Consider the following 25,402-nt stretch of genomic DNA (forward strand, 5'->3'; position numbering starts at 1 on the left):
TTCAAGTGAATCCCCTAGAAATGCTCCTGAACCCAAGAAAAACTTAATTTACTGAGCCTGATATTTCATTTTTTTTTTTCTGTAAAGGCTTTTCCTGAATATAATGAAGGTAATGGTAGTGCCTGGCTAATGTTTGTGCTCTGTGGAGGTGAGAAGCTGGTACTTGGAATGTGTTATAGACTAACAGGAAAAAAAAGCTTTAAAAAAAAAGCAGGGATAGGTTGGGTGGGAGGGGGCAGCAAAAAAAAAAAACCAAACAAAAACCACATCAACAAAACAAAAACCCCAAACCAACTGTGATAACAAGTTTTAGGTACTGTGACATTTCTGTAGCATGAGGACCTTCGCAGGTTGGCTGCATGGTGCAGTGAAAGCTTGGTCCTGGAAGCCTGCCTGGCTTGGCCTGCCTCTTGGCATTTTCTTTGGTCACTTACTTGTGCTGTGAGAAATGATCCCAAGCCCCTTTGAGTGTGGATGACTTAGTGCTATTGCCTGATAAAACCAGATCCTGGGTTTGTGAACCTTCCTTTCTATAAAGGAGAATGAAGTGTAGAATGGTTGGGCTTGGTAAGCTTCGCTATCTGCCACAGTTGACCACCTGCTGGGATTTGAAAACCCAGTGCTGTTCTTTTGTTTCTTTACTTTACTTGCTCCTAACTTTTAGGTAGATTGAAACTTAAGTATTTGTGTGTTTGCTTGTGTTGTTTGCCTTGTTAAACATAGCAAAATTTTGAGAACTGTGGAAACCACTGTAACACCTCTTGTACTTTTGGTTTGAGAAGACTTTTTACTGTCTGTAATACTTGATGAATTCAGCAGTTGGTGATTCTTTATTCAGTAATTAAATGATAAATTCAAAGCTTTATTTTTACTCAACTGTAGTACTAATATGGATTTTGCTGTTGTATTTTGTCATTTTAATGTTCTTTCATGTTTTTAGATCAATGTTAGCTTTTATTTGATAAAAGAAAGTATGTAGAGGGTCTTTTGCTACCTTAAATACCTTACTGTTCTCTGTAAATGCAAAGTTTTGACTAATGTGGGATTTTAGATGTATGAATGATTACGTTTTTTTAGATAATAACCTGAATTTGAATAGTAAATATGATTTTATTTTACTCATGATACAGTTACTGTTGAAGTGCAATTTGTATTTAATTTCTACTTGCTGAATGTTTTGAAGAGTTTTTAGTACCATTCTTGAATATGGGTTGAATTGAGCCTGAAGTTTTGTTGTGTGCTTCTTGTTCAGTATCTCTGGAGCTCAAGACTGGTAGATAAACTTATAGACTGTGAATTCTGCAGTGGTGACACTTGCTGACAGCAGTTTCCCGTGTACTTTTTTTTTTCCTTTAGAGGAAGTACTGTAATTCTACTGCAAGTTAACTTCAATAACTTAAGAGAAAGGTGTAGGTTTTTATATCTTAATGTGTCCATCTCGGTATTTGTCTGATATTAAAGTTTGTTTCTGTGCCAGTTTTTTTTGTTCTTTCTATGGGGAATTCTTTTCCAATTTAGCTAACAAAAATAAATGTGTTTTTTTTTTTCTGTCAATTAGTTCTGAAAGCTAATTTTTTTAATTAGGCTACTGAGATTCAAGAAGTGGCACCACTGTGTTAAGATTTTTTTTTTTGTAAAGCAGTTGTTATAGCTCTTACATAAAGAAATTTAAACAAAGTTTTTGATTTGAAGATATACCCTTTTAAGAAAGTCTTCAACTGCTGGTGTGTCATTTATTTCCATCAGCTGAACTGAAGCATACAATCACTATTATAATTTTCTGCCTTCAGATTCCTGTGAGTAAAGCTAACACATTTACTTTCATAAATTCATTTTACAGGCAGGCATGCCTGCCTGTGTATTCCCTGCACCAGTATTCTTTCTGCAGAAGAAATTTCTGTTGTATGCCTTCATGCTGTTAAGCCAACAGTGGCCTTCTCAAAGTGCAAATAGTCAGATCATGTGCTCTTTAAGAAACCAAAGGTGTTAGCCTGGGATGAAGGTGGCTGCTTGCTTTTAAGTTAAAATGAAAACTCACTTATATATGAATGTCATAACTGAATGACATTTCTAAAATTTTGTAACTTTGAAGCTTGTTTGGAGTGATACTTTGTAGAGTTGCTTGTTTCCTTTCTTGTAAGTGCTCCACTTCTGTAAAATACTCATTATTCTTTCCCTCCCTAGCAGCCCTACTCTAAAGCTGGGAAGGAAAGCACTGGGTTGCATTCAGTGGAAAAAGGTTCTCTGTTTCTGCTCTTAGTTTTGCCCTGCTTGATGTGCTAGAGCAAATAGGTTATGTTTTATTTTCAGACTCTTTGGTTCTTAAGGGGAAAATGCTTCAAGTTTGTCAAGTTGGCCAAGCATATGGTGTTTAACCTTTCTGGGCCAAGTTTGTTGTAGAATCATTTGTGTTTTGTATTTAGCATGATAGATAAGGCTGGTAAGGTATGTTTGATAAGCCAAAGAGGTGAGGGGTGTGGTCACAGATTTGAGAGTAGGAAATCTGTAAGCATTTTTAGACTAGAAGCTGTCTTTACTTAGCTTGAGTATTTTGACAGGAAGCTTATGAAGAGCTCTTCAGTTTTGAACTTTGTTAGTGATTCACACCTGCTTTAAAATGTAGACTTTGAATAGTGTATGTGTCAGGTAGGTAGTGCAGCCACACCTAAATGACTTCATTCAGCGTTTTTTATGGAGCTTTGCATTTCTGTTATATTTGCATTTACATATATTTTAGAACGTTTAGAACATTTGAAGGAGAAACCTCTGAGCTTCTCCTTGAAAAATGTTATGTTAACATTATCTGAACAGGAGTCTGTAAGTTGCTGCCTGTCCCCTGTAGCCCCACAGGAGGAGAGTACTTTGAAACGGGACAAGGGTTTCATTGTGAGCCTGTGATCATATTTCAAACAGTCTAGGGCAGCGGAGGTGCAGGAAAGTGTATGTGAGGGTTCCTGCCAAGTTCAGACTCCAGTGTGGGCTGGCAGCCGCTGGATGCAGAACGAGCATGCCTGTAACAGTATCATCCATACCTGCAAGAGAGCGCTCTGCTGCTCTGACTGGGATTGAGTGTTTTAAATGTCTTCAACCAGAAAAATGCTGTGCAGTGGTAGAATGTGCATCTTTGTAGTTCCTTTGTTCTTTTTTTGCTTGCTCTTTGTTTGTTTGTTTCTATAGTGTTCTTAATTTTTGGTCTTTAGTTTTGACTGTTTTTCTTCTCCCTGACAGTATATACCACACATGGTTGTGGAATTCCCTCACACTTTCCCCCCACATTCTTTCAGTATTGTTTTCCTCTTTTCTCCCTCACCTCTTCCATAAGCGATGCACCATACATTGAACAATATGATCAATCATTGTACAAGTTTAGCGATGGTGCATGATTCTCTTGGGCAAGAAAATGGAGAGTGTGTTACAGACCTAGGAGATGGTCATATGTATTATTCCCTCCTCATTCCTTAGCATAAAGAGCAACCCTTAGATCCTCTGCTGGATAGCAAGTCCTCGTCTTTATCTGTTGGATGTTGCTTTATACGTGTAATTGGGCTGAGAGAGATGGAAGGACAATATTATTTTGGAAGTAGGGAAAGAGTCGATATTTTCTGAGGAAGCAGCTCCTACTAAATTTTTGTTTTGCTCCTTGACTGGTCACACACACACATCCTTCCCATCCCGCACTCCCTATCAGCTGTTTATTGAACCAGAACGTTGCTTTTATGAATATCTGCTTTATGTCATGGAAAAAGTGAACTTCGCCTCTGTCAATGAGTTTCAAAGCTGGCATTACTTCTTTCGGACCTCTGAATACATTTAGATTGTTTCAGCAGGAAGGATACTTAAATCATTAAACTGAACTTTAAAACCTCAGATAGATTGATGAATTTTCTCCTTAAATTAAGGAAATTTACCTGTCCTCCTCCTCTCCCCTCTGAAGAACCTAGATTTTTTTTCTCACTTGAACCCTCAAGATGTATTGCCTTGCTTTTCAGCATGTCCTTTTCTGCCAGCCTATACACACATGGTAAAATGGATGAATATTTGACATTTACCATGTTAAAACAAAAAGCCAACAAAATTCATGAAAATCTCCAAGAGCTGCATCTTATCCAGGTGGCCTGCTGTTTGAAATATGACTCCTGGTGTGTATTGTACTCTTAGCCCTAGGATTCAGTAATGAGATTGAGTGGTATCTTGCGTGAGCACTTCTGGATGATTGACAGTGAGGTGATGTGAATCATCATTTATCAGGATATTATCATGCCTACCCTTGATAATTTCTCCCTGCTGTCTGGGGAGGTGGTGAAGACAGATAGGACTTTGTGATGTCAAAGTAATTAGTGTGTGTTGGTTTCCAGCTGAACAAACTGGAAACTAATGATCAGGTAAATGAAGATGAAGTGCATTAGTGTAAGGATGAAGGTGCAAGGACCTTGGGGAAGAGCTTATCAAAATTTCATGGGGGTTATTTGAATATCTTACAATTTGTGCAGTTGCAAGCAATATTTTAAACTACTAGAGGATACTTCTGCAACAGTCTATTTACATGTCCTTTGTTGATATCTCTTCTAGTGAGAGGGTCAGCACTAGGGTTAAGGACATTGGACTCTATAGGAATCGTAGGAACTCCTTATGATTTTTATAAAATCTGAGTAGTCAATTTCCAGCTAATGGCAGCAATTTTGAGTTAAATGTTAAGGAATTGTGGTGTACACTGGAAAGATTAGGTTTTCCAGAGACTCTTCCCATTTTGAATTGGGGAGATTACTATAATTTGGCTATTATATATTTGATCCATGACTGGCTCCTTTCTATTATTAAAATATTTTAATGTTGCTTGATACCTATGTAAATATCTTTAAAAATGTGGACTTCACCATATAATCTGTGATACTGCAGCAGGCCTTTAATAGGCATGGTAGTTTCTTGGTACAAGTTCTGAATTTTTTATGTATGGGTCATTAGTGCAATATTTTTATAACCTGAGAAAACCTTTTGTGTGGGTGTGCACAGCTATGCCAATGTTTCAAATGATGCTTAATGCACAAGACCAGCTGAATATAATTGCTATACCACCAGCAAGTGATCGGAGTTAATTTTATCACATGTGATTAGATATTGCTAATTGTAATTAACTGATTGAAAAGCTATCTGCTTTACATGCTTGCTTTTCAATTATTAAAATGGTAATTTACTCATATTCACTTATCAGTAAACTTGTATTAACATGCCAGTTTCACGGATGCCTCCATGAATAGCATAACTGTAACTGCAAAGTTTTGTAATTGAAGCTTCATGGCAAATCTATTCTTCTGGCTAATTTTTATGTACACAGCTTTCCTCTTTTTATTTCACTTGCTTCTTTAGAGGAAGTGAGTGGGCTAGAATCTCAGGCAGGAATTTGTCCGGATTAATATGGCTCATCAGAGACATTATATTTAATTGGGGAGCCTGTGGTATGGTCGCAGGAGGCTGAAGGGAATTATTTAGCATTAGCAATGGCTCGTTTGGGATTTGTGCACTAATCAAGGAGCTTGTGTGTTAACTGTAGGGATGATGGGAGTTATGACGATTATGACATGTGAGCACATGTCTGAATGAGAACTGGACAGGCAATGAGTTAATCAAGAAATATATTAAATGGCTCCCATGCTGCTTCATTATTACTTGGTAGAGTGTCTGTCAGATTGTGTACTTTACCAAAAATAAAATCAAATCTAATGAATAGGTGTTTTTGCAGGTAAAGTTAATACCAGATTTTTAACAAAGAACCTTTTTTCCCCCCTCTGTTTTTGATGTGCATGTGTGCTTTTAAATGCTGTGTTGAAAAAGAGTAACTAAGTGCATAGTCTAAAAAATGCATTTAAGCATATGCCTCTCCAGTTTTTTGTATTTTGTCAAATGCTTGTTTTCAGTAAATATGAATTATTTCCCACTCTCAGCTAGATGTTTTTAACATATTTAAAATTTTACATAATAAATAGCTTGCTAAAATATGAAATTGATTTTCAGTGTTAGTAACTTAGCTTCAAAGAAATAAAATTGCTAATATTTTCCATTATCAGTAGGCTCCAGGCCTTGTAAAGTAAAAAACCAAACCCAGTACCCTCTAACTGTAGTGCATGGACTATTTATATGCCAGGTAGACATATTCTTTGCCCAGCATGGTTAGAGGCATCCATTTCATACCCTCATGAAATTGTCAGTTATGCTGGAAAAATTCATATTTAGAGGACATGGAACTAATAAATTGAGCTCACCTTAAAAAAGTTGTGTAAACCCATAAACCAACTGAATGATATCTGTAGGAACACTTATCCCAGAGCTAGTGGACAGGTGACCATGTGCACTTTTCCTGCTATTGTAAGCACTGCCAAATTTAATACAACTTTCTGCCAAACTGTAACCTTCATGTATTAGCTTAATTAGGGCAGTATTGTGGCTAGTACCCAAAGTGTTAACCTGTAGGAGGTTGTTATTGAAATCCATTATCTGTGGAGTCAGTATTAGTGGTCAGCAGCAGCAGAAGTAAAACTGCAAGTAAGACCCTCCCTTGGGTGCTGTGAGCTCAGCAGGTTAAACTGTCAAAGCTTCTTAAAGGATGGATAGTTAAACCCCCTGGAGTTATAGGTAAACCAATCATTTGCTGTCAGCAGGAAATATGACTTTATTTAGCAGGTTGGAGGGGAAAAAACCCAAACCTAAATGCTAACAGGAAAGAGGATTTAGAAGGAAATATTCTGTGAGCGCATGTGTTGCTGTGCTATGTAGATTCTATGCAACTTTCAAAGTTGTTTTTTTTTTTTTTAATTCCAGGCTTTTTTAAAACATTCATTTTAAAACATTTAGTCAAAACTAAAGGAATTTATTTATACAGATTTGCTCCAGTGACTTATAAAACTATTCATAAGATTGAGTTAATTTATTAAACCTGTGAAGATTATCTATATCTTGTGAGGAATGCAAAAATTTGTGCCTCTCTTAAATGGAAACAGTTGTTACCTTGCAGAAATAGGTTGTTTCTTTCCTTCAGTGTCGTGTCCGTGTTGCCTATATTAAATGTAATTATCTCTTTTTACCATATGAAATATATTTAACATTGACTAAGTGTGCAATATTTAAGATCTATTTATATTAAGATATATTTAAATATCTATTTATAGAATTTATATGTATAAGTCACATGTATTTATGATACTGTAATTAAGCTATTCTGATAGTGGTACTTCCCACATTTTCTAGTTTTTAATTAGCGTTCAAAGGTGAAGAATGGGAGCATTTGCCTTAGCACTTAAATTCTTGCCTCAAAAAAGAGGATCCCAGAAGTGATAGCTTCTTGTAGAAGGGGGTGAAGTAGGTGTGGGGGAAGACCTGACACTTTACTATTGTTTAGTTTATTGGAACAAGATTTGTGCTTAAACTCTTGGTGGGAGGAACTTCATAGTGTCCTGTGAAGAATGCTCTTCTATATACCAAGACCTGTTTCCTCAATACATGCACTGTTTTTAAACTAAATCTGCTTGATATCCTGAAATAATAACGTCTGAGATTAAAGGGATACAGTGGAGACTAAGATTCTACTTGCTATCCCTAAGTTACCTTAAGATGGAGAAGTGTGCATCATAGAAAATAAGTCGGGAGGTGGACACATTGTTATGGAAACTACTCAATAATCTAAAAAACCCCAGACAAATCAAGGATTTTTCTAGGGTCGTGCTAAAATAAAATTTTTACACTTTGAGATATAGCCATGACAGAACTCTGAGGGCTGTAAAGAAAAGAAAAACCCTTGTTGAAGAAATTTTTGTCAAATGGTCTGGAAAAGGGTGGGATCACATAAAGTCTGGCATTTTTGGCATCTGTGGGTTGTCCAGTTTTGGTATTAACTGTGTGAAAATTGTATTTGAACAGTGCTGGTTTTCTTGTCTGTTCCTGCCTGTTTGTTAGGCTGTGCATAGTCCTTACAGACTTGGTGAGCCAGCTACTTGTCTGTACAGTCATTTTCAGATTTACCAGATACCCACTGCTTCACTTCATGTATGGATAATATGTTTGGCATTGTAGAATATAGACATACAAGTTCTCTTTAAGGATGGAATGGAGGTTACTATAGTGGTCTGTTGATCAATAGATGCCTTTTCTAAAAGCATTACACCATAAGATGAAACTGAGAAATACATTTTATGCCTAGTTCAATTTTTTTTGTAAGCAAAGATAACCTTGTGCCATGTCTAGCAGTCATCTTGAACTATTAATCTTGTAACTTAGTTCTGCTGAACTGCACTTTATTTTTTTGTTGGATGTCCTTGACCCTGCTGGCTGTTAGCTACTTTGGTACCCCTTTACTGGATATATTTTTTACATGTAATTCTTTATGTACTTGAAATTGGGGTCTTCTGTCATTATTTTTATCTAATACTACACAAAATCTACTTAAACTTTCTTTGAATACAGGGTTGCAAACACTGACAGACCCTTTTTTAAAATCTAAGTTAGGGCTAAGAGTTAGTGGTGGGTTGACTGTTTTGTAACAAATGCTGCTCTGTGCTTTCTTACTGTGTTTGTAATGTGATCAAGTGACTGTCAAATAGACGGCATAGAAGCAATGACACTTCTGGCATGGGCAGATTTCTAAAAGTCATATTTTTTTAAAAAGGTAAACCTGTAGATTTTATGGGACTTTGGCTTACTGTGTTCTGTGAGTTCCCATGGCAAGCATGCTTGGTGCTTTTTCTCCATTACACTGTTTTTATAGTCTTCATCTTGACATCCGCATCTTGAAATCTCAGAGCTGACTCATCTTTCAAAAGAAGACTTTTGAGGGTAAAAAAAACCTAGGATGGGTTTTATATGGTGGACTATCTTATTCAAAGTTATCCTGTAATGAATAATTATAATACATTGGCAGAGAATTAATTTTCTTGTAGAACTAACAATTTTATTGAAGACCTAACAAAGCATAATTTTTAGAACTCTGAATGTTTACATTAGTGGAATTTTGAAGGAAAAATGTGCTACTTTTATGAATGTTATGTAATAACCTATTATTAAGTACCAGTATTTAATAAGGCATTTAAAATTATTTAATTTCACTTAAAACGTAATCTTGTGCTGGCCATGATGATAATTTTAAGGTTTTATGACTTAATTTTTATTTATTGTAGGTACTGCTTTGGTACTTGGCCTCAGTGGTAAAACCCCTTTCGCTGAGTACCCAGAAGTGGTTAAGGGGTACATACATACACGTGCATATATATTTTCTGTTGTACATGCATATATTGCATAGACATAACGAAAATCTTTGTTTTAGAAAACCTGCACTGGAAGATTCTCACCCTTCTGTGAGTGAAGGCATTCTTTATTCACTCACAAACTGTTTTTTCTGGTATTTTCTTTGAATTATTTGGCATTTTAGAACTGGTTTCTTATTATGTCTGAATTTCTGTAAGTCTAAAGTACTTCTGAAAGGACTGTTCGGGCTCTCTTGTCCCCTCTCATTCATTCACTGTACTGGATCTGATGATCATGTGGCTGGGAAGATGGTTTAACTTGCTGATCTGAAAAAGTTTAGTCTTCCCTCCCCTTAGATTACTTTTCCACTTCAGTTCATTGATCTGTCTCAGCAGCACTGCAATTGCTACAACTGAGTGTGGAGGAGAGTTTAAGGGTGGAATCCTCCTGTGAGTGGCATCTTGTATATGCCTAAAGTGAGGCATATTATAAAACTTAATGCAAGTCTCCATATATTGTTCATTTTGGGCCTGAAGTTAGTCCCTACACTGGGAAGAACATAACTCACTGTAAGGCCTGCATCTTTTGTTTCTGATTTTTTTTTTTAATCTTCCAGCTACTGATTCAGAATATATTGCCTTTAGCTGATGTCCATACTTCCCGTCTCACCTTTCTTTTTAATACTGTTGTGTAGCTGAAATTCCAGGTAGCTGTGAATTCACCTTGCTGTTGCTGTGAGCTGTTCTCTCAACCATGGAACTGGTTTCAGGGATCCCTGAGTTAACTGCTGTCTTTGGATGCTGGAAGTAATTTCTGCAGCCTGTCATCTGTAGACTTCATCTGAATGGCTGTTTCCTGCGTTCATCCATCTGAAAGAGGAGCTCCATACAAATTAAGCTGAAAATGGTGGATAGGAGCATGCTACCAATGCATACTGTGTTGCTTTGTAATATGGCTCAGTTTAAGCTACTTTCTCTGAATCCCAAATGTCTTGTAGGATATCTAGCTCAGTTAAGAGCTAAATCTCTACTGTAGGAAGTTCTGTAGATGACTGCCCTTGCTACCGTGAGATACTGTTTCCTAGACCTGTCTAAACAGTAGCTTTCCTGTCTCCCAGGTGTCTTACTCCTATGGAGAGCAAAACAAAGCGTGCTTGGTGAGCTTGTTTTTGGGAGAGGCAGGAAAAAGAAACAGCATGAGAAAGATGTGTCCTATTGCTTTGCTAATGTGCTTAGAAGCTGAGATTCCATTAGGGAAAGGCTGACATGTGGGTGCAGATGTGTTTGAAATGCAGGGAGGCTACTAAAAACACTGTAGGGCATCACTATTTTGTTAACATCACAAAAAACTTATTTCTTTTTCTAAAACACTTAAAGGTGCAGAATCACATATATTCCAAAGATGAAACTCTTGCATCCAGACAGTATAGTGGGCTACTCTAAATAAATCTGATGAATTGCTCAACTCTTGCAACTCTTCCTTTGGTAAACAGATTTAAATGTCTTCCCAAATTGTTAGTGTATGCTCTGAAGTAAAATTCTGTTACTCCCGGAGACTTGGTCTAGATAACGTGCTCCAAAATAAAAACAGTTGGCAGATGTATGAGTGCAGTTGCTAGCTTGCAGATTGTTTCTTCACAGCACCCCAGACATCAGCAAAAGTTGTGTTGAGTGGCTGTGCTGCCTCTAATCTTCACTTGGGTGAAGTAACTTGCTAGCTGCCCCACCAAAGGGAGACACCAGTGGAAAGAGACAAGGGAAATGCTTTTCCTGCAAGATTGTGGCAAATGTTTTGTTGATGCAATGACTTGGAGTTAGAGGATAGGACATTCTGGTTTTCCCCTCCTGATTCCTCAACCTGTGTTAATTCTTCAGTTCATCCAAAGGTAGACTAGTAAACAAGATGACTATTGATCTACTTTTTCAGTGATTCTACCAAAGAAAGACTGATTGTTCCTGACTGATGTTGATTAAAACGTGGAAGGTTGCAATACAAACTAACCATTTAATTCTGCTAAATTTTCAATAGCAAACTTGTGTACTTGTTTCTAGTCTTTGCTGTGTTGGAGGATAAAATACAGGAAGTACTTGTAACAAAATTGATGGAGAAGCCTTCTTTTCCCCCATTGTTCTAGAAGGTGCTTCACTGAAGTTACTTGTCAAAGAATAAGCATATGGGAAAAGACTTTAGGAGCCAAAGCCATTCTGGAAGACTCTTCTCTAGATTCTTATCTGTAATGTCTTCAGTAGTGAGGAGGCATTGTCTTGTTTGCTGCAGCAAGCAGAGCACAGTTTGAGTATCACTTCATGACAGCCTTAATGTGGTCTCCTTTTCACAGTAGGAGTGATCAGGTCTCTAGGTACAGTGGGGAATCCTTTCCAGTTTATGTGGCAAGTAAAATTGTGTCTTATTAACAGCCAATGAAGTTCCAGAGCTTTGTTCATGGGAGAGACAATTTTGAGATTATTTTCTCTTTTTTAGAGGTTATAAAAATAAATCAGTGTTTATAAGTGAGAGTGCAAACAGCTGAAAATCTTGATGCGTGTTGAAAACTGCATTCTCTTAGTCTTGATTAGAAATGCAGTCTTCCTCACCTGGTTTATATTGTCTTTTAAAGACTGTTCAGTTCAACCTGGATCCATTCATTTTAATTTTAGTTGAAATTGGTGGATTTTTGAGGCCCCTAGTTAATGAGGCTATTGCTATCTTCAGGTTTTGACCAGCTGGCAAACTTGAAGGGCAAGACAGGGAAGTAAAGGAAAGGGGGTTATTTTTTTTTCACATTTATTGTTCTCAGCTGGTGTCCACCAATCAGGGATCTAATCCCACAGATGCTAATGGATGGGCTGTTTCGAGGGTCATTGTAGACTTGGAGGGGATTGTGAGTAAATACCCTTCACCAAAACATGTTTGAAGACCACTGAAGAATTGTTTTACATAGTCCTTGCATAACTGTTTGTGGGCCATCAAATTAAAATGTTTTAAAATAGGCTTGCAGAGAAATCTACTTTTGGCGACTCTGTAGATTGGCTTGTTTATTTGCATAAATTTTTATTTAGGTTTTTGAAATGCTGAGTAAAAAGAAATAAGGAAAATATGGGATAGTTATGCTATTTGTGCCTTTCACAGTTCTGTTTTTCATGTGCTATAGAAATGTTTCCATTATTTTATTTTAAGGTTAAATGCTGTAATCGTGTGGCAGTATTTCTTTGCAGACAGCACTTTAAAGGCTGTGTGATACTGCACACTGTGTGCTCAGACTTATTGTATTATTCCTGTGTGTATTTTAGTGTGAAGCTGCTAAAGACACTTAAGTCACATGAAAAATGTGTTTTTGCAAACCAGTAAATTTGAACCTTTTTTGCATCCATTTGATTTTTTTTGAACTCAAGACTGTTAAATGTCACAGGTTTTTTGTTCTGTTTTGTCTGTCTCTTTTGGCAGTGGTGCTGGCAAGATTTGAGGTGGTTGTGTTTTTTTTTTTTAGCTACCTTACAAAGGATTTACTCATTAGCCCTATTTTATGGGTTGAGCTAATTGTCATTTGTCTTGCTGAGCGTATTATGCAGTTTGGGCCAATTAAGTGAATCCACTTACACCAACGGATGTTGTTCCAATGTGTAATATTGATTTGAGCTATAAAAGGAGAATGACTTGTTTGATTAGATTTCTTTGTCTAAACAATGCTCGATCTTATCTAGTATACCAAGCGAAAGTGTTCTCTTCATTGAGGTTTTTTTTAATTGCTCCTTAGGTTTGATCAGCTCTAAATGCATCAGTAAGAGTTGACCTATAATATAAATTCTGAAGCAGTACAAAAGAATTAGGGGGGAAATGCAGCTTGCAACTCAGTATAACTGTCTCTGCTGAGTGAATATCAACTTGTATTGAGATCTGGGGATGTGTAGGCTGACCCACCCTGAAAAACTGGGACACTTGGGAATCCCAGACATTTACCTCCTTGGAGATGGAGGAGAAGGGGAGTGAGTGTGTGTGTGTATGTGTTAATTAGGCATTTACACTGAAGTACATTACATCTGTCACATGATAAGCCTCAGAAACTGCTGAAGTATATAAAATCTGTGGAAACTAGGCAGGTGGTATTAAGCACTCTGTTAGGAAATGCATGTAGATGTATTTTTCTTTGTTGGCTCTCAAAGTCAGCCTTTCCTTTTTGGAATTAGTAAATGAGAATCACTGTGAAACAAATTGGGAAGAAAAACAGTTTTGTCATGAACCAGGTCCACATGAAGGTAACAAACTCTGGTGTTGCTGAATAATTATCGTACTAGGGATCTTTAAATTATCTTGGTGTCTTTGTTTATATATTCATATGCACTAAAACTAAGTGGTTAGATTGCATATGCATTGCATATGAATGTGGTTTAGTTCCTTGCCTTAAAATAATTTTTAATACATTCTATATCCATACTGAGAAAACTTTTCTATGTTTCAGTGTTGAGAGGCATGCATATTTAATATGCATTGTAAATAATATAGATTTCAACTAGTGATCTGCAGCAGCTGAGTGACTCCTGAAGAAGGTTACCTTGATTCTGCTGTGTGAAACAGAACATCTCCAGGAGACCTACGTATATTTTAGGTATAAAGTTATTAATTTTGATATCTTGAAATCAGGATTATTTGATATACAGTTTTAATTACAGGGATAACTCAATAAATTAAGAGTATGGCTAGGCAAGAGAGCATGTTGCTGTCAAATGAATATATGTGCCACTCTCCAGGTAAAGGAGAGCTAACATAAGCTAGGTAATTTGGGTACTTACAAGCTCTGGTTCCATGCAGCCCTACTAAATTGGGTTATCTCCTACAAAGCAGACATTGACTATTTTTGTGGTGCTTATATACCAAACTTTGGGTTATGGACATATTTGTCTTCGGGGGTGTGGTGGCAAGCCCTGGCACCAACCTTGGTTTATAAATCCTCCTGAAATAGTGAAATATGATGTAGAAGGATCTCCGAAACAAATTGCTGTTCCTGTTATTACCTCTTACTGCACTCTGAACCCTGAGAGCTGCTGCAGCCTGGAGCAGTGTTTGGAACCAGTCCAAGCCAGAAATGACTGGCTAGTCAGCCCTGATAGACTCCTTGCTTTACTTGCCTATTTGCTGGAAAGGTAGTGAAGAAACACGAAGCTGTTCCTGTGTAAAGATCTGGCAGGATTTGCTGATTGAGGTGCCTTGCCATGAAGGTGGCTCCTGGACCTAAACTAGCTTTGGAACCAGTGGCCATTTCTGTGCAGTTTGCTTCTGGATTAATAAGCCTGTTGGACTTGAGCTAGTTCCTGTGGTCAGGAAAACTTATGCAGTAAAATAGTTGTAGTACTTAAAATTGTTTCCAGTTGACTTTGTACCTTAATCCAAAAATAGTTACATGACGTAATAGTATTCATTCTGATGTTCTTCAATGGCTGCTCTTTGTACTAGTAGGACTGTGTTGGTGTCTCTGTGTGGGCGTGGAGTTTCTCTCTTAATACCTAAAAGCAGCTAACTATGTTAAGTTAGTTCTTGTCTGTAAGGAAGCTTTTGGTTTTGTAAAACATACATGCTTAATTAAGCTTAATCTTGAACGACTTTGTTTAGACATGTAAACCACATTGGAATTCAAAACAACTTAAAGCATATAAATTGATCATGAATATAAAGGTATCCAGGGGCCATGCTGTTTCTTGAACTTAGTGCTGTAAGAAGGATGACAGGCTAGTCTTGATAGCATTTGGTCAAAATAGATTGCTGACTTAGTTGTGGAGGTGTACTTAGGAGAAAACATTAAAATCCTGCTGCGTGATTGTCTGTGCTAGTTCTTAGGATTTTTTGTTTTGGTTTTGCTCTGTTTATAGTGCGAGGCTAATGCTGTAGTGGTAAAACAAAACCGTTGTGACTTTACAGAAGCAATAATTCAAATGTGAAATGTGTGGCAATTCCAGGACATTATGTGAACTCTCATATACTTGAGTATATAGGAAATTCAGAAGCTATTTAAGACATGCCTCCAGAAAGAAACTTTGGATTAGGTGGCAAGTTAATGTTCCTTTCTGGGATTAACTTTTGCAAAATTCAGAAAAAGTCACTAAAACAGAAGAAAAAATGCTTAATAAGGACTCTTGTCCTTTTGATACATGTTTATTATATTTACCTGACTACATAGTTCTCATTGTGTTGTTCAAAATACTGTCTGACTATTGCTTGTCAGTGTTTCTAGATAATTTTTTTTCTGGCCTTACTTTTTCTGAATGAGCCAATAGTGTATGCAGGCTACTTTACTTCTTACTAGTTTGTCATACTTGACAGCCTTCATACTACTTGCAAATTAAATTCCTTTTCACAAAGAATTAAATTTCATGTTTATAAACCAAAAATATTTTGTTTCTCATATGTTAATACTCATCTTCTAAAAGAACACCCTTTTTAGACAATGTATTTTCAGTTTCAAATGCTGAAGATGATATCAAATAGTTCATAAAATAGCTTTTAAAATTGGTAAGCATTGGAAATGTCAAATTGTCATTCCACACAAGTCTTACTGACATAGCTAATAATCTTACACAGTTTAGGCAATGGCATGCTTTCTTAAATACGCACTGAAAGGGAGCTTACAAAAAGCAGAATGAGATAAAACTGGTTGTTTGGTTTCTTGGTTGTGTGTATTTTACTACAAAGAAAGTATTCTGAACTCTGAAAGCATGTTAAAGAGCAATCTAATTAAACTTTCATAACTTTTCTTAAAGTTAAGTGTGCATGTAAGTTGTACGTAGACTTTTAACTTCAAATCTAGCTATTTTATTTTTCCTGATAAAATGTTGGAAATGTTTGTCCCTTTTGTATTTAACTAAAAGTATTTGGCAAATACATATAAATAAGTATACAATGAATTAGGAATCAAACATGAGCCTGCTTAAATAATTCTCAAGATTTTCTGGTTCGTGTGTAGCGATATTGAACTCTTTAGTCATAGGCTTTAATTTGTGCATGGTGCTGACCTGATGCTGTGCAGGGACACTCATTGCATCCCTTCATTCAATTCACTCTAATTATCCCCAACTTCCTGGGGAGCCTGCTTAGAACTGGTCATGAATGTTTGTTATTAAGTATTAAGATATTAGACTACCCTGGTTACATGTAACAAAGTAGTTTTTGTCTGAATTTACATATAGATGATCAGTATAGGAAGCTAAAATTATATTTCTCATGATTTTATTTAATCAAATTAAAAATAATATATTGAAATAATAAAACATTTTGACAGTGACTTAAGCTCAGAGTTAAATGAAATGAGATTTATTGTGCAAGTACTTGTATGTCAGTGTTGGTAATTTCAGTGTGCATTTTAGAGTGGTTATGGTATGTAAATTATCTTTGAAACAATCAGATTTGTGTGCATGTAACTGGGTGATGGTAATTATTTTTGCTGGGAGCATCTGTTAATGCAGAATATTGCCTCTTCAGGTTCATGTGAAAATGGCGGATGAGTCTGTCTGTGTTGGCCCAGCTCCCACCAGCAAAAGCTACCTCAACATGGATGCCATCATGGAAGTCATTAGGAAAACCAGGGCCCAAGCTGTGAGTCTGAATGAGTCTATCTGCTGCAGCTGTTTCATATATAGAAAGCAGAAAAGCCAGAGTTTGTATTTTTTTTTTTTTTAAAGGTGTTGGGGGGGGAAGTGATTGAATATGCTATTCCAGTTAGTTCATGTCACATGAGTTAAATGTGTCTGAAATCGCTACTGGAAATCAAAGGCTTTGTAGCATCTGGCAGCACTGGTCGCTGATCCTGCAGGTGGCTGCTGGATTCAGCTTTCACACCAGGGAGCAGCTTCAGTTCATTTCCAAATTTGCTGGGGGAAAAAAAAAATCCCAATTAGTTTTAAGCGCTAACCCTTTATATGCCATAATGGCTTTTTTGAATGTTTTACAAAGTGTGTCCAGAAAGGCTTTTGCCTAAACTTAGTTTGAATTACTTTCTATGTTATATAAATGTTATTTGAAGGATGGTAAGGTAAATAGTGCATCCTGTAATTGTTTTTGGTTCAGAATGTTTATAAAATGCACATGAGCTTGTGTGTAAATGTGGGCTAGTCTGCCTTTCTTCTTCCAAATTGGCCAGAGATTCAAAGCTTAGCAGGAATCAGTTGGAAAAACTAATATGTAGTTGTGTTCACATGCCTAATGTTCTTTGTTCTGTCAGCAAAATAAATGTATTATTCAGAGCTACTCTACACAGAGCGTTTATTAAAATAAAATTTGTGTATATATGAACAACACTAATTACCCTGGAACAGTTTGATCAGCGTTGTAACTTCTTTCAAAGATGATGTTTTGGTATGGTGCTTTCAGGGGCCAAAAACTTTCCTATAAAGAAAAAAATATTATCTTCCCTTTGAGTTTCTGAATCTGGAACTCTGAATCTGGAACTGAATATTGACTCTTTTTAAAACAGGGGAATAAAAGGGCTTATACTTTATCTATCAGAGAATTAGATCAAGAACCTTATGTGAATCGTGAGAAGTAAAATGAAAATTTTTCCCATGCGCATCTCAAGTAATTACACTGGGTCTATGTTGGGACGCACGTAGCAAACCAGGATGCTTGACTTAGACAGCTGAAGACCCTGTGCTGTGCTCTCCAGCAAGGGTCACTAGAGGTTGGAGTGACCTCCTATTACTGTGGACCTATGCACCACTGTTGTGGTCAGTGCTGGAAATATTTTGGGATTAGGAGTACTTTATGGTGGTTATTGAGAAGAGCATGGATGAGCATACATGTGGAAATCTGCAATGGAGCTAAAAATTTAGACAGGAAGCAGATCACCAGAGTTCATTGCTCTTCAAACAGCCCCTTTCTCCCTAGTTAAGTAAGGAATGTTTGCTTCAGAAATGCTAGCTCAACAACTTGACTTAGGATAGATAAATCAGTGTGTTAAGACAGTTTCTTTAAGGTATTCGACCTATTTAAATGCTTAGTGATCTACTTCACCTTCCCCAGTATCTGAAAAGGTGCTGACAAGTTTGGTGTCTGGTTTCAGAACTCAATCAGCTTGAATTTTTTTTTTTTGTTGTCTTCCAAGGTACACCCAGGATATGGATTTCTTTCAGAAAATAAGGAATTTGCTAGACGTTTGGTAAGTTATTTCTATTTGCTTAGCTGTGACTGCTGCACTAGGTGGCATATATTCATTCCGAGGTATCTGAGGAATCCAGATAACTTAGAGCAGATACCATAAGATAGGAGATTTCAGTATGCTTTCTGTGCATGTGGACTTCTTGCACTTTGAGGGTGTAATTGCAGCCTGTGTTTTCTTTTGGGAAAAGAGGAGATGCCTGTTTGTAAGAACCTTATCCAGGATGTAAGAACCTTTTGGCATTTTCACTTATGCCTGTACTGTTTATGAGGCTGCTCTGCAAAACTGGGTCACTGAAATCATCTAGGTTAAAAGTATGTGGTTTTAAGTGATCATTTTGGTGATTCATAGCACAGCTGGTGAACAGCTGTATCAGCAGCCCTGAGAAGGTGCTAAACTGCACTTCAGGATGGGAATAGAAAGCTGTTTAAAAACTGACTTCTCTGCTGGTGGTATTTTATCGTGGAGCTGCATTCTCTGAAAGGGCCAAAGAGCCAAGAGGGTGCTGTTTTCACTTCATGTCTGAATTTATAAAAATTACTGTTAAAAACCTTTTCAGTCGGGTTTTTGTATATCACAGACTGATATATGGCCTTTTTACTGATTTGATTTTTTTCCCAAAAACTTTCATGCAGCTGCTTATAAATTTGATCGTTGCTAGGAGAAAGTTACATGCACAATGTTTGAACAAAGTCCTGAGTGGATACTGTATGTGTAGTCACTGCAGATCTTGTGTTATTATCTACTGGTTTTGCTCAGAATAAGGACAAGCACATATTACATTGAAGTTTACAGTAAAAAGCCATTGCATTACCAACTTTGTTATAGAGTAAATGAAGCATATAGCTGAAGAAACATCTTGTTTTACAGGCAGCAAGATAAATTTGTTTCTGGTTTTGAGAACGATTTACACCTTTTTGATTCAGGGTAAAAAACTTAGATGAAGAATGTGATTCTAAAGTGATAGCTCTTTCACCTTCAGCATTTGTGGAACAGGTCTTGTTTCCACATATCTTCTTTAACCATGTCTCTTTTGGCTTGAGTTCTATCTGTAATACAGATCCTTACTATTTAGTTGATTATTTGGTGTTAGAGAACACCACCTGCTTATTAAGGAGACTACTGGAGAATGAAATCCAAAAATTCTCATACTTCATAGTTGCTGGCATTTTTTTTTTAAAGCCCCTAGATAAAAACAAGTGCAGACTCTATGTGATGCTGAATAATCCTGCCAGGTGCTGGTAGTGTTGAAGTTGAAAGGAATTCTAAACAGTTGGTGTTTGCCAGGATTTACCGAATCTGGGGTAATCTCTTACGTGTTATTTTCATGCAGTTTAGCAGCTTTCTTTTATCACTGTTCTGCTTCACGTACCAGAAGCTCTTCTACAGGGAAGATTCCTGGCTTAACTTATAGCAAACTCTGTTCTCACTGGATTAGACCAGCGGGATAACTGGCTTTAGTTGGCAGTTCCTGCTTTTTAATAACAAAATAGTTAATGAAACAGAAGTGCTTGCATTTGCTATTTTGCGTTTTATTTTACTGCCAAACTTTGAAATTTGGTAGTTATTACTCTGAACTGGGCGCATATCCTAATAGTGTGGTTGTTATTTGGTGATGTGACAGTCTGGAACACTTTTTTTGGGCAGAATTAAGAAGAAATGGAGGAAGTACAAACATTCCTGTGGATCCCCTGCCCCTTTTTATTTCTCATCTTTTCACTCGGAATCTAGGAACAATTTCTGAACAATTTCCTGAAATAATGTGGTGACTAGAAACATGTTTGAGTTTGGGTTGGTACTACAGCCTCAAAATAGCTTTAATTATGTTTCAGAAACCTGGGGTGTTCAGTTCTCTAAAAATATACTAAAACAAGGTAATGCTACTTTACTTTCTGAAATGCGCTATTTAAAGTCTCAATTAAGACATAATCATGCTTCCCTTGTTGTCAGTAGCTCTAGAAGATCAAACCCCTAGTGAGAACTGGTGAAGTGATCTGTCTTTTTATCACTCAGGCTGCTTATATTTTTTCAAGACACCCTGATTAATATAGTTAGGAAGAAAACTTACTTGCTGTTTCTTTATTAAAAAAGTAACAAATGTTTTTAAGCTGTTGTAAAGTTGAAGATGTTTTCATTCTGTTTTCTTTTTCCCTCTCTCTTTCTTTGTGCATATACTATTTTGTTCTTTTCTACTGAAAGTACAACACTACTGAAAGTAGTGTTAGAACTTGTGAAACCTGGGCTTGTTTCCTGGTGTGCACCTGTACTTTTAAACCAAACTACTTAAATGCAGAAACCAGGAAATACAGTAAACTTTCTAAACTTGCCAATTTATGTGTAAGAGCAGTAATGAGCTCAAAGCAAAGCTTTGTCTTCAATTAACACATGGAGGGTCAGTTCACATGTAATCCCACTTGTGTGATTTGAACAAAAGCGTGTCTTTATGTTCATTATTATCTGAATGATTTGTGGAATAGCATACAGCTTTAGGCAGTACTTTTGAAGAATTTGGATGGATACAGTTGGAGTATTGAAAATTACTGGTTTTTATTTTTTTTCTTTATCAAAAAAAGCAATCAGTGGATGAATATCTGACATGTTGTTCATTGTGATCCAATAAAAAAGTTGGTGCATTCAGTTCCCTCTTCATGTGTATCTATTTTGGTTGCTATCGATGGCTGACAGAAAAGAGATCTGTGGCATTTATATTGAGTAAGACTAGACTGTCAAAGATTTCATAAACATTAAGATAAATTTCTTAAATATTGGTATTTGAACATGGAATCTTGTGATGAACTTACATAATGCTGATAACACTATTATGTAGAATGACAAAACATGGATTTGTGCAAATGTTTCTTAGAATCAGTGCGTAGGTTGGTACTTGTATTTTCATGTAAGTGATTTCTGTCCTTTAAGGGATAATTGCATAATATTCAATATTGTCATAAAGGTAAAGGTGAAGCTAAAATCTTTTGCCATGCTGAAAAAAAAAAAGAGCCAGTATCTTTTGCCAGATGCCATGCAGAGCTGCAAGATCAATTTGCTCCTTTGTGCTTTAGAAGAATTTGCTAGTGATCTCTATATTTAAGTTAGCTTACTTATTGTTTCCTGTTATAAAATTAATGGAGACCCTTTCTGAGAAGCTCTGTCACCTCTGTTGTCTTCAGCAGGCCTTTGGAATTTGGGAAGGAGAAAGGCCTTGAGACTAAGATGAGCCTTTTGGTTGGCCTGTAGTTGAAAGATACACTTTTCTGAAATTGCCATGTTTCTTTTCTTGCTTGCAGGTGTCCAGGGCAGCTGTTTTGGTAGGGGATGGGAGTGCTGAGTCAGGTCTCTTCACCTATTGAATAGTTTGGGATTGACCCATGGTCACAGTGACTCTTATTTCCTTTTTTTCTTTTTTTTTTAATCTGGGTGAGGAAGAATATGGGGGAGATAAGAGTGAGAGAAAGGAAGTGTGTAACTGTGTTACACAGTCATTATTTCAGAGTCAGTGTTGCTTCGTATGGTCTAGCTGATGTTAGCAGCAAGTGGTTGAGGTTATTTATGTTCGTGCTTCCTTGTAATGATTACAAACACAAACCATGATCCACAGTGACTCCATGTGTCAGTTGGTCACAATGGGATCAGTTTTCTTTTTAATTAAATGGAAAACGCAAATGAACTTCACTTTCCCAACTGCCATGAAAGTCTCTTGGGAAGCTACTGTTCAAAAAAAAACAAACAAAAAATCAGCTAAATTATTCCTTTGCAAAGTCTATGAAAAATACCAGTTTTCAAGATCATAAATCTTCAGAGTATTTTAGTGTCTTGGACACGTGTATATGATAGAGTTCCTGCTTTTGTAAAAGGTGATGTGATGTATTTTCTCCAAGAAAACGATTTAATATGTGCATAGAACAATCTCAAAATGATAAGAGTTAAAGCTACAAATGCGACCTTTATCTGGAATATTCTTTTTTGAATGCAGCCTTGACAATATTCTGATGCTCTGTTTCTTGACAAAAAAATAACCAGCTACTACCCCCAAAATCTGCTCCTTGCAATAGAAACCATAAACATGGTGGGACAAAAGGATTCAATTTTGGAATAAGATATGAACCTTCTTGGCATTCTGAGTGGTACCTGGTTTTATATGTCTTTTGTGCCCTTTTAGCAACTACTGGTGTGACTAAGGGGACAACAAAGCAGGCAGTGCTGTTTCTCTTTACCTTTGAAGCTAGATTAACATTCTTGGTGGAATTAAAAATCCCAACAATGTATTGTCTGAAATAAATGGTCAGACAATGTATATGGAAGTGGTTGATCACATGTTTGTAAATGGCTGCTAAGTTTGAGAAGGAAAAGGTAAACCAAATAGCAACTCTTCATCTTCTGTAAGGGTACATGTGTCTGACCTGTGAAGAGCTTTGTGCAAGTTGATCTACAACATATGCACATCTAATTATGGGGGTCTCAGGATCATTTCTTTACAATTGTTGTGCATGGCTGTTATTTGTGAGCAAATTGTGAAGTTCCCTTATCACTTAAGAGTAAGCCTTTATTTTTAACTTGCATTTTTTAAAGCTGCCTATTTTCTTAAGTTGGCTTGGGTTGAAAGCTTTAACATGTGCAACTGTCCTTAGAAAAAATGCAAACACAAACCCTCTCGATTTAAATAGCAATGTCCAGTAACTTGAGGCTGTTGGTGGATGAACTGTGGGCTCGTATGACTTCTGGAATAATTTAATGCTGTGCATGTGATTAGAGAAGATATTAGAGAGATTTTTGCCTATCTGGACTATTGTAAGTCATTTAATATTTCCCATGAGATGCCTTTCAACAGCAGCACTTTGGCTTGACACACTTATTAGGGTGTGTGGTTCTGCAAATGAATGGATTTATGGACTTCTAATTTGTAAAAATTCTTTTTCTTGACATGCAGTGTTACTGCAATAGCACTTATTTCCAGGTTTACAGAATCCTTCATGTTTCTTCTGAAATCCTTTGTTCTGTCCTCTTTTTTCCCCACTGTTGCTGTGTCTGGTTGTGAGAAGAAAAACTTATTGCTCTCTTTCCTCAATTGCAATTCTGTTAACAACCATATATGCTTGTGTTTTTCCTCATTGCAATAACAGAAGGCTTGACAGTGTAATGCTATGTAATTCTTTTTTTATATAGGTAGTACTTTGAGGTTGGAAGGGACCTCTGGAGGTCATCTGGTCCAACACCTCTGCTCAAGCAGGGATGCTCAGAGCTGGTTGCCAGGGCCATGTCTCGAAGGCTTTTGACTGTCTCCTAGGATGGAGACTTCACAACCTCCCTGGGCAACTGTATTTGGCCACCTTCAGTCAAAAAAGTGTTTCCAGATGTTCAGAGGGAACCTCCTGTGTTTCAGCTTTTGCCTGTTGCCTCTGATTCTGTCACTGGACACCACTAAGCAGAGCCTGGTTCTGTCCTGTTTGCACTCTTCCTTCAGGTATTTGTATTCAGCTACATTGAGCTCCCTGTGAACCTTCTTCAGGCTGAACAGTCCCAACTCTCTCAGCCTTTCCTCATAGGAGAGTTGCTCAAACAAAAAAAAAATATATCTATGAACGCATATGAACTACTTAATAGTAATGTACCTGGTTTGTCAGATTTTGTCAGCAAAAGGCTTTAGTGAGTGCAACAGGAATGATGACCCCTAGGTAAGAGTAGGAATTTAATAGGTTGCTTGCAGCCACCTAATCATGCTTAGTGTTTCATTTTGCAAATCTTCTAAGGAATTCTCTGGAACTTTAAGACTTCCCACCCATTATTATGAGTGTATCTACCTTTTCACTTTTATTTTATTTGTAGATTTGCATACAAATAAGCTTTGTATTTTCCCAGCATACTTCATTCATTTGTATTTCAGTCTGAATGACAGTGATCAATAACATTGGTAAAGTACTGTGTTGATTGAACAGTTCCTGCTGGAGTTGTTATGCATGTGTTTATGGAGAAAGTCATTAAAATACTTAGCAGTTGGAATGTTTTCAGCAATGAAGTTTTCAGCAATATAAAAGTTGATTTCCTAAAGGTAGGTGATGTGACTTGTGCAGAACCTAGTATGTGCTTCTGACTTGCTCCCTGAAGGCCAACTCATGTGTTCAGCTCCTGAAGATTAGGTTACTAAGCGTGTGGTCAGATTGCTGTTCTGATTGTGACCATGCTGCCTGAAGAGATTACTGCTCCCAGTGGCTTGTTATTGTCTGTCCCCATGAGCAGTTATTGCCCTCCTTGGATATGCTGGAATGACAGTGACATGTAGTCACTTTGTAAACCTGTTAAAATTATCTTTGTTTAAACACATCACATATCTCTTGCTCCCAACTCCTACCCTATTAAAGTCTTTAAGCTAGTACAGCTGATTATAGCAGAGTCAAGTTAGGTTTCTACCTGACTTGGAATGGAGGTAAACTCAAAGGGATGTTATCTTGGGATTAGGGTTATAGGGGTATGAGGGGAAAAAAAAGGCAACTGACATTGATACACTTTTAACTTATTCATAGCTGAATTAGTATTTGACAGAAACCTTACTGAAAGGGATTTAGGTACTTAATTTAGGCTGATTTAGGTACCTAATTTACATTTTGAAAAGTCAGTTCTTAATACCATCTGTTCATGATGTATCATTATCAAAAATGTTATTTAATAGGAGCATTTAAAGAACTTAATTAAACAGACATTCTTTAAATAATTTCTTTCATACCCCAAAATACAAAGGGGGTTCACAGAATGATTTTCACCAAACATTGTCTTTCCCCCTTCTCCAGTATGTAAATTTACAGTAACTTCTTGAAACACTGCTAGCCTGAATTATTGAAAGCTTTGAAACTTGGAGTGACGGTATATTTGGTAGGGCTTTTATTGCACATATGCTGTGGAGGCAAAGGTGGTGTTTTCTGTGACCCTGCAGGCCATTGCTGTTTGGAGAAGATTATTTTCAGGGTCTTCAACTCCCTGTGAGTATAATAGGAAGGGAAAAGTTGCTACAAGTTCCTAACTTTGGGGCTTATTGGTAGATAA

General features: G+C 36.9%; 1 protein-coding gene across 1 annotated transcript in view; it reads left to right on the forward strand.

The window, feature by feature from the left end:
* The window catches only part of PCCA (propionyl-CoA carboxylase subunit alpha), a 270,550-nt gene that overhangs the window by 19,485 nt on the left and 225,663 nt on the right, over positions 1-25,402 (forward strand). Inside the window, exons 4-5 of the mRNA XM_029960846.1 lie at positions 16,696-16,809; positions 18,314-18,367. Of these exons, the coding sequence (XP_029816706.1) occupies positions 16,696-16,809; positions 18,314-18,367 (168 nt within the window). The remainder of the gene's footprint in view (positions 1-16,695; positions 16,810-18,313; positions 18,368-25,402) is intronic.

The sequence above is a fragment of the Manacus vitellinus genome, unplaced genomic scaffold, assembly GCF_001715985.3.
Source record: "Manacus vitellinus isolate BGI_N305 unplaced genomic scaffold, ASM171598v3 scaffold_2_pilon, whole genome shotgun sequence".
NCBI lineage: Eukaryota > Metazoa > Chordata > Aves > Passeriformes > Pipridae > Manacus > Manacus vitellinus.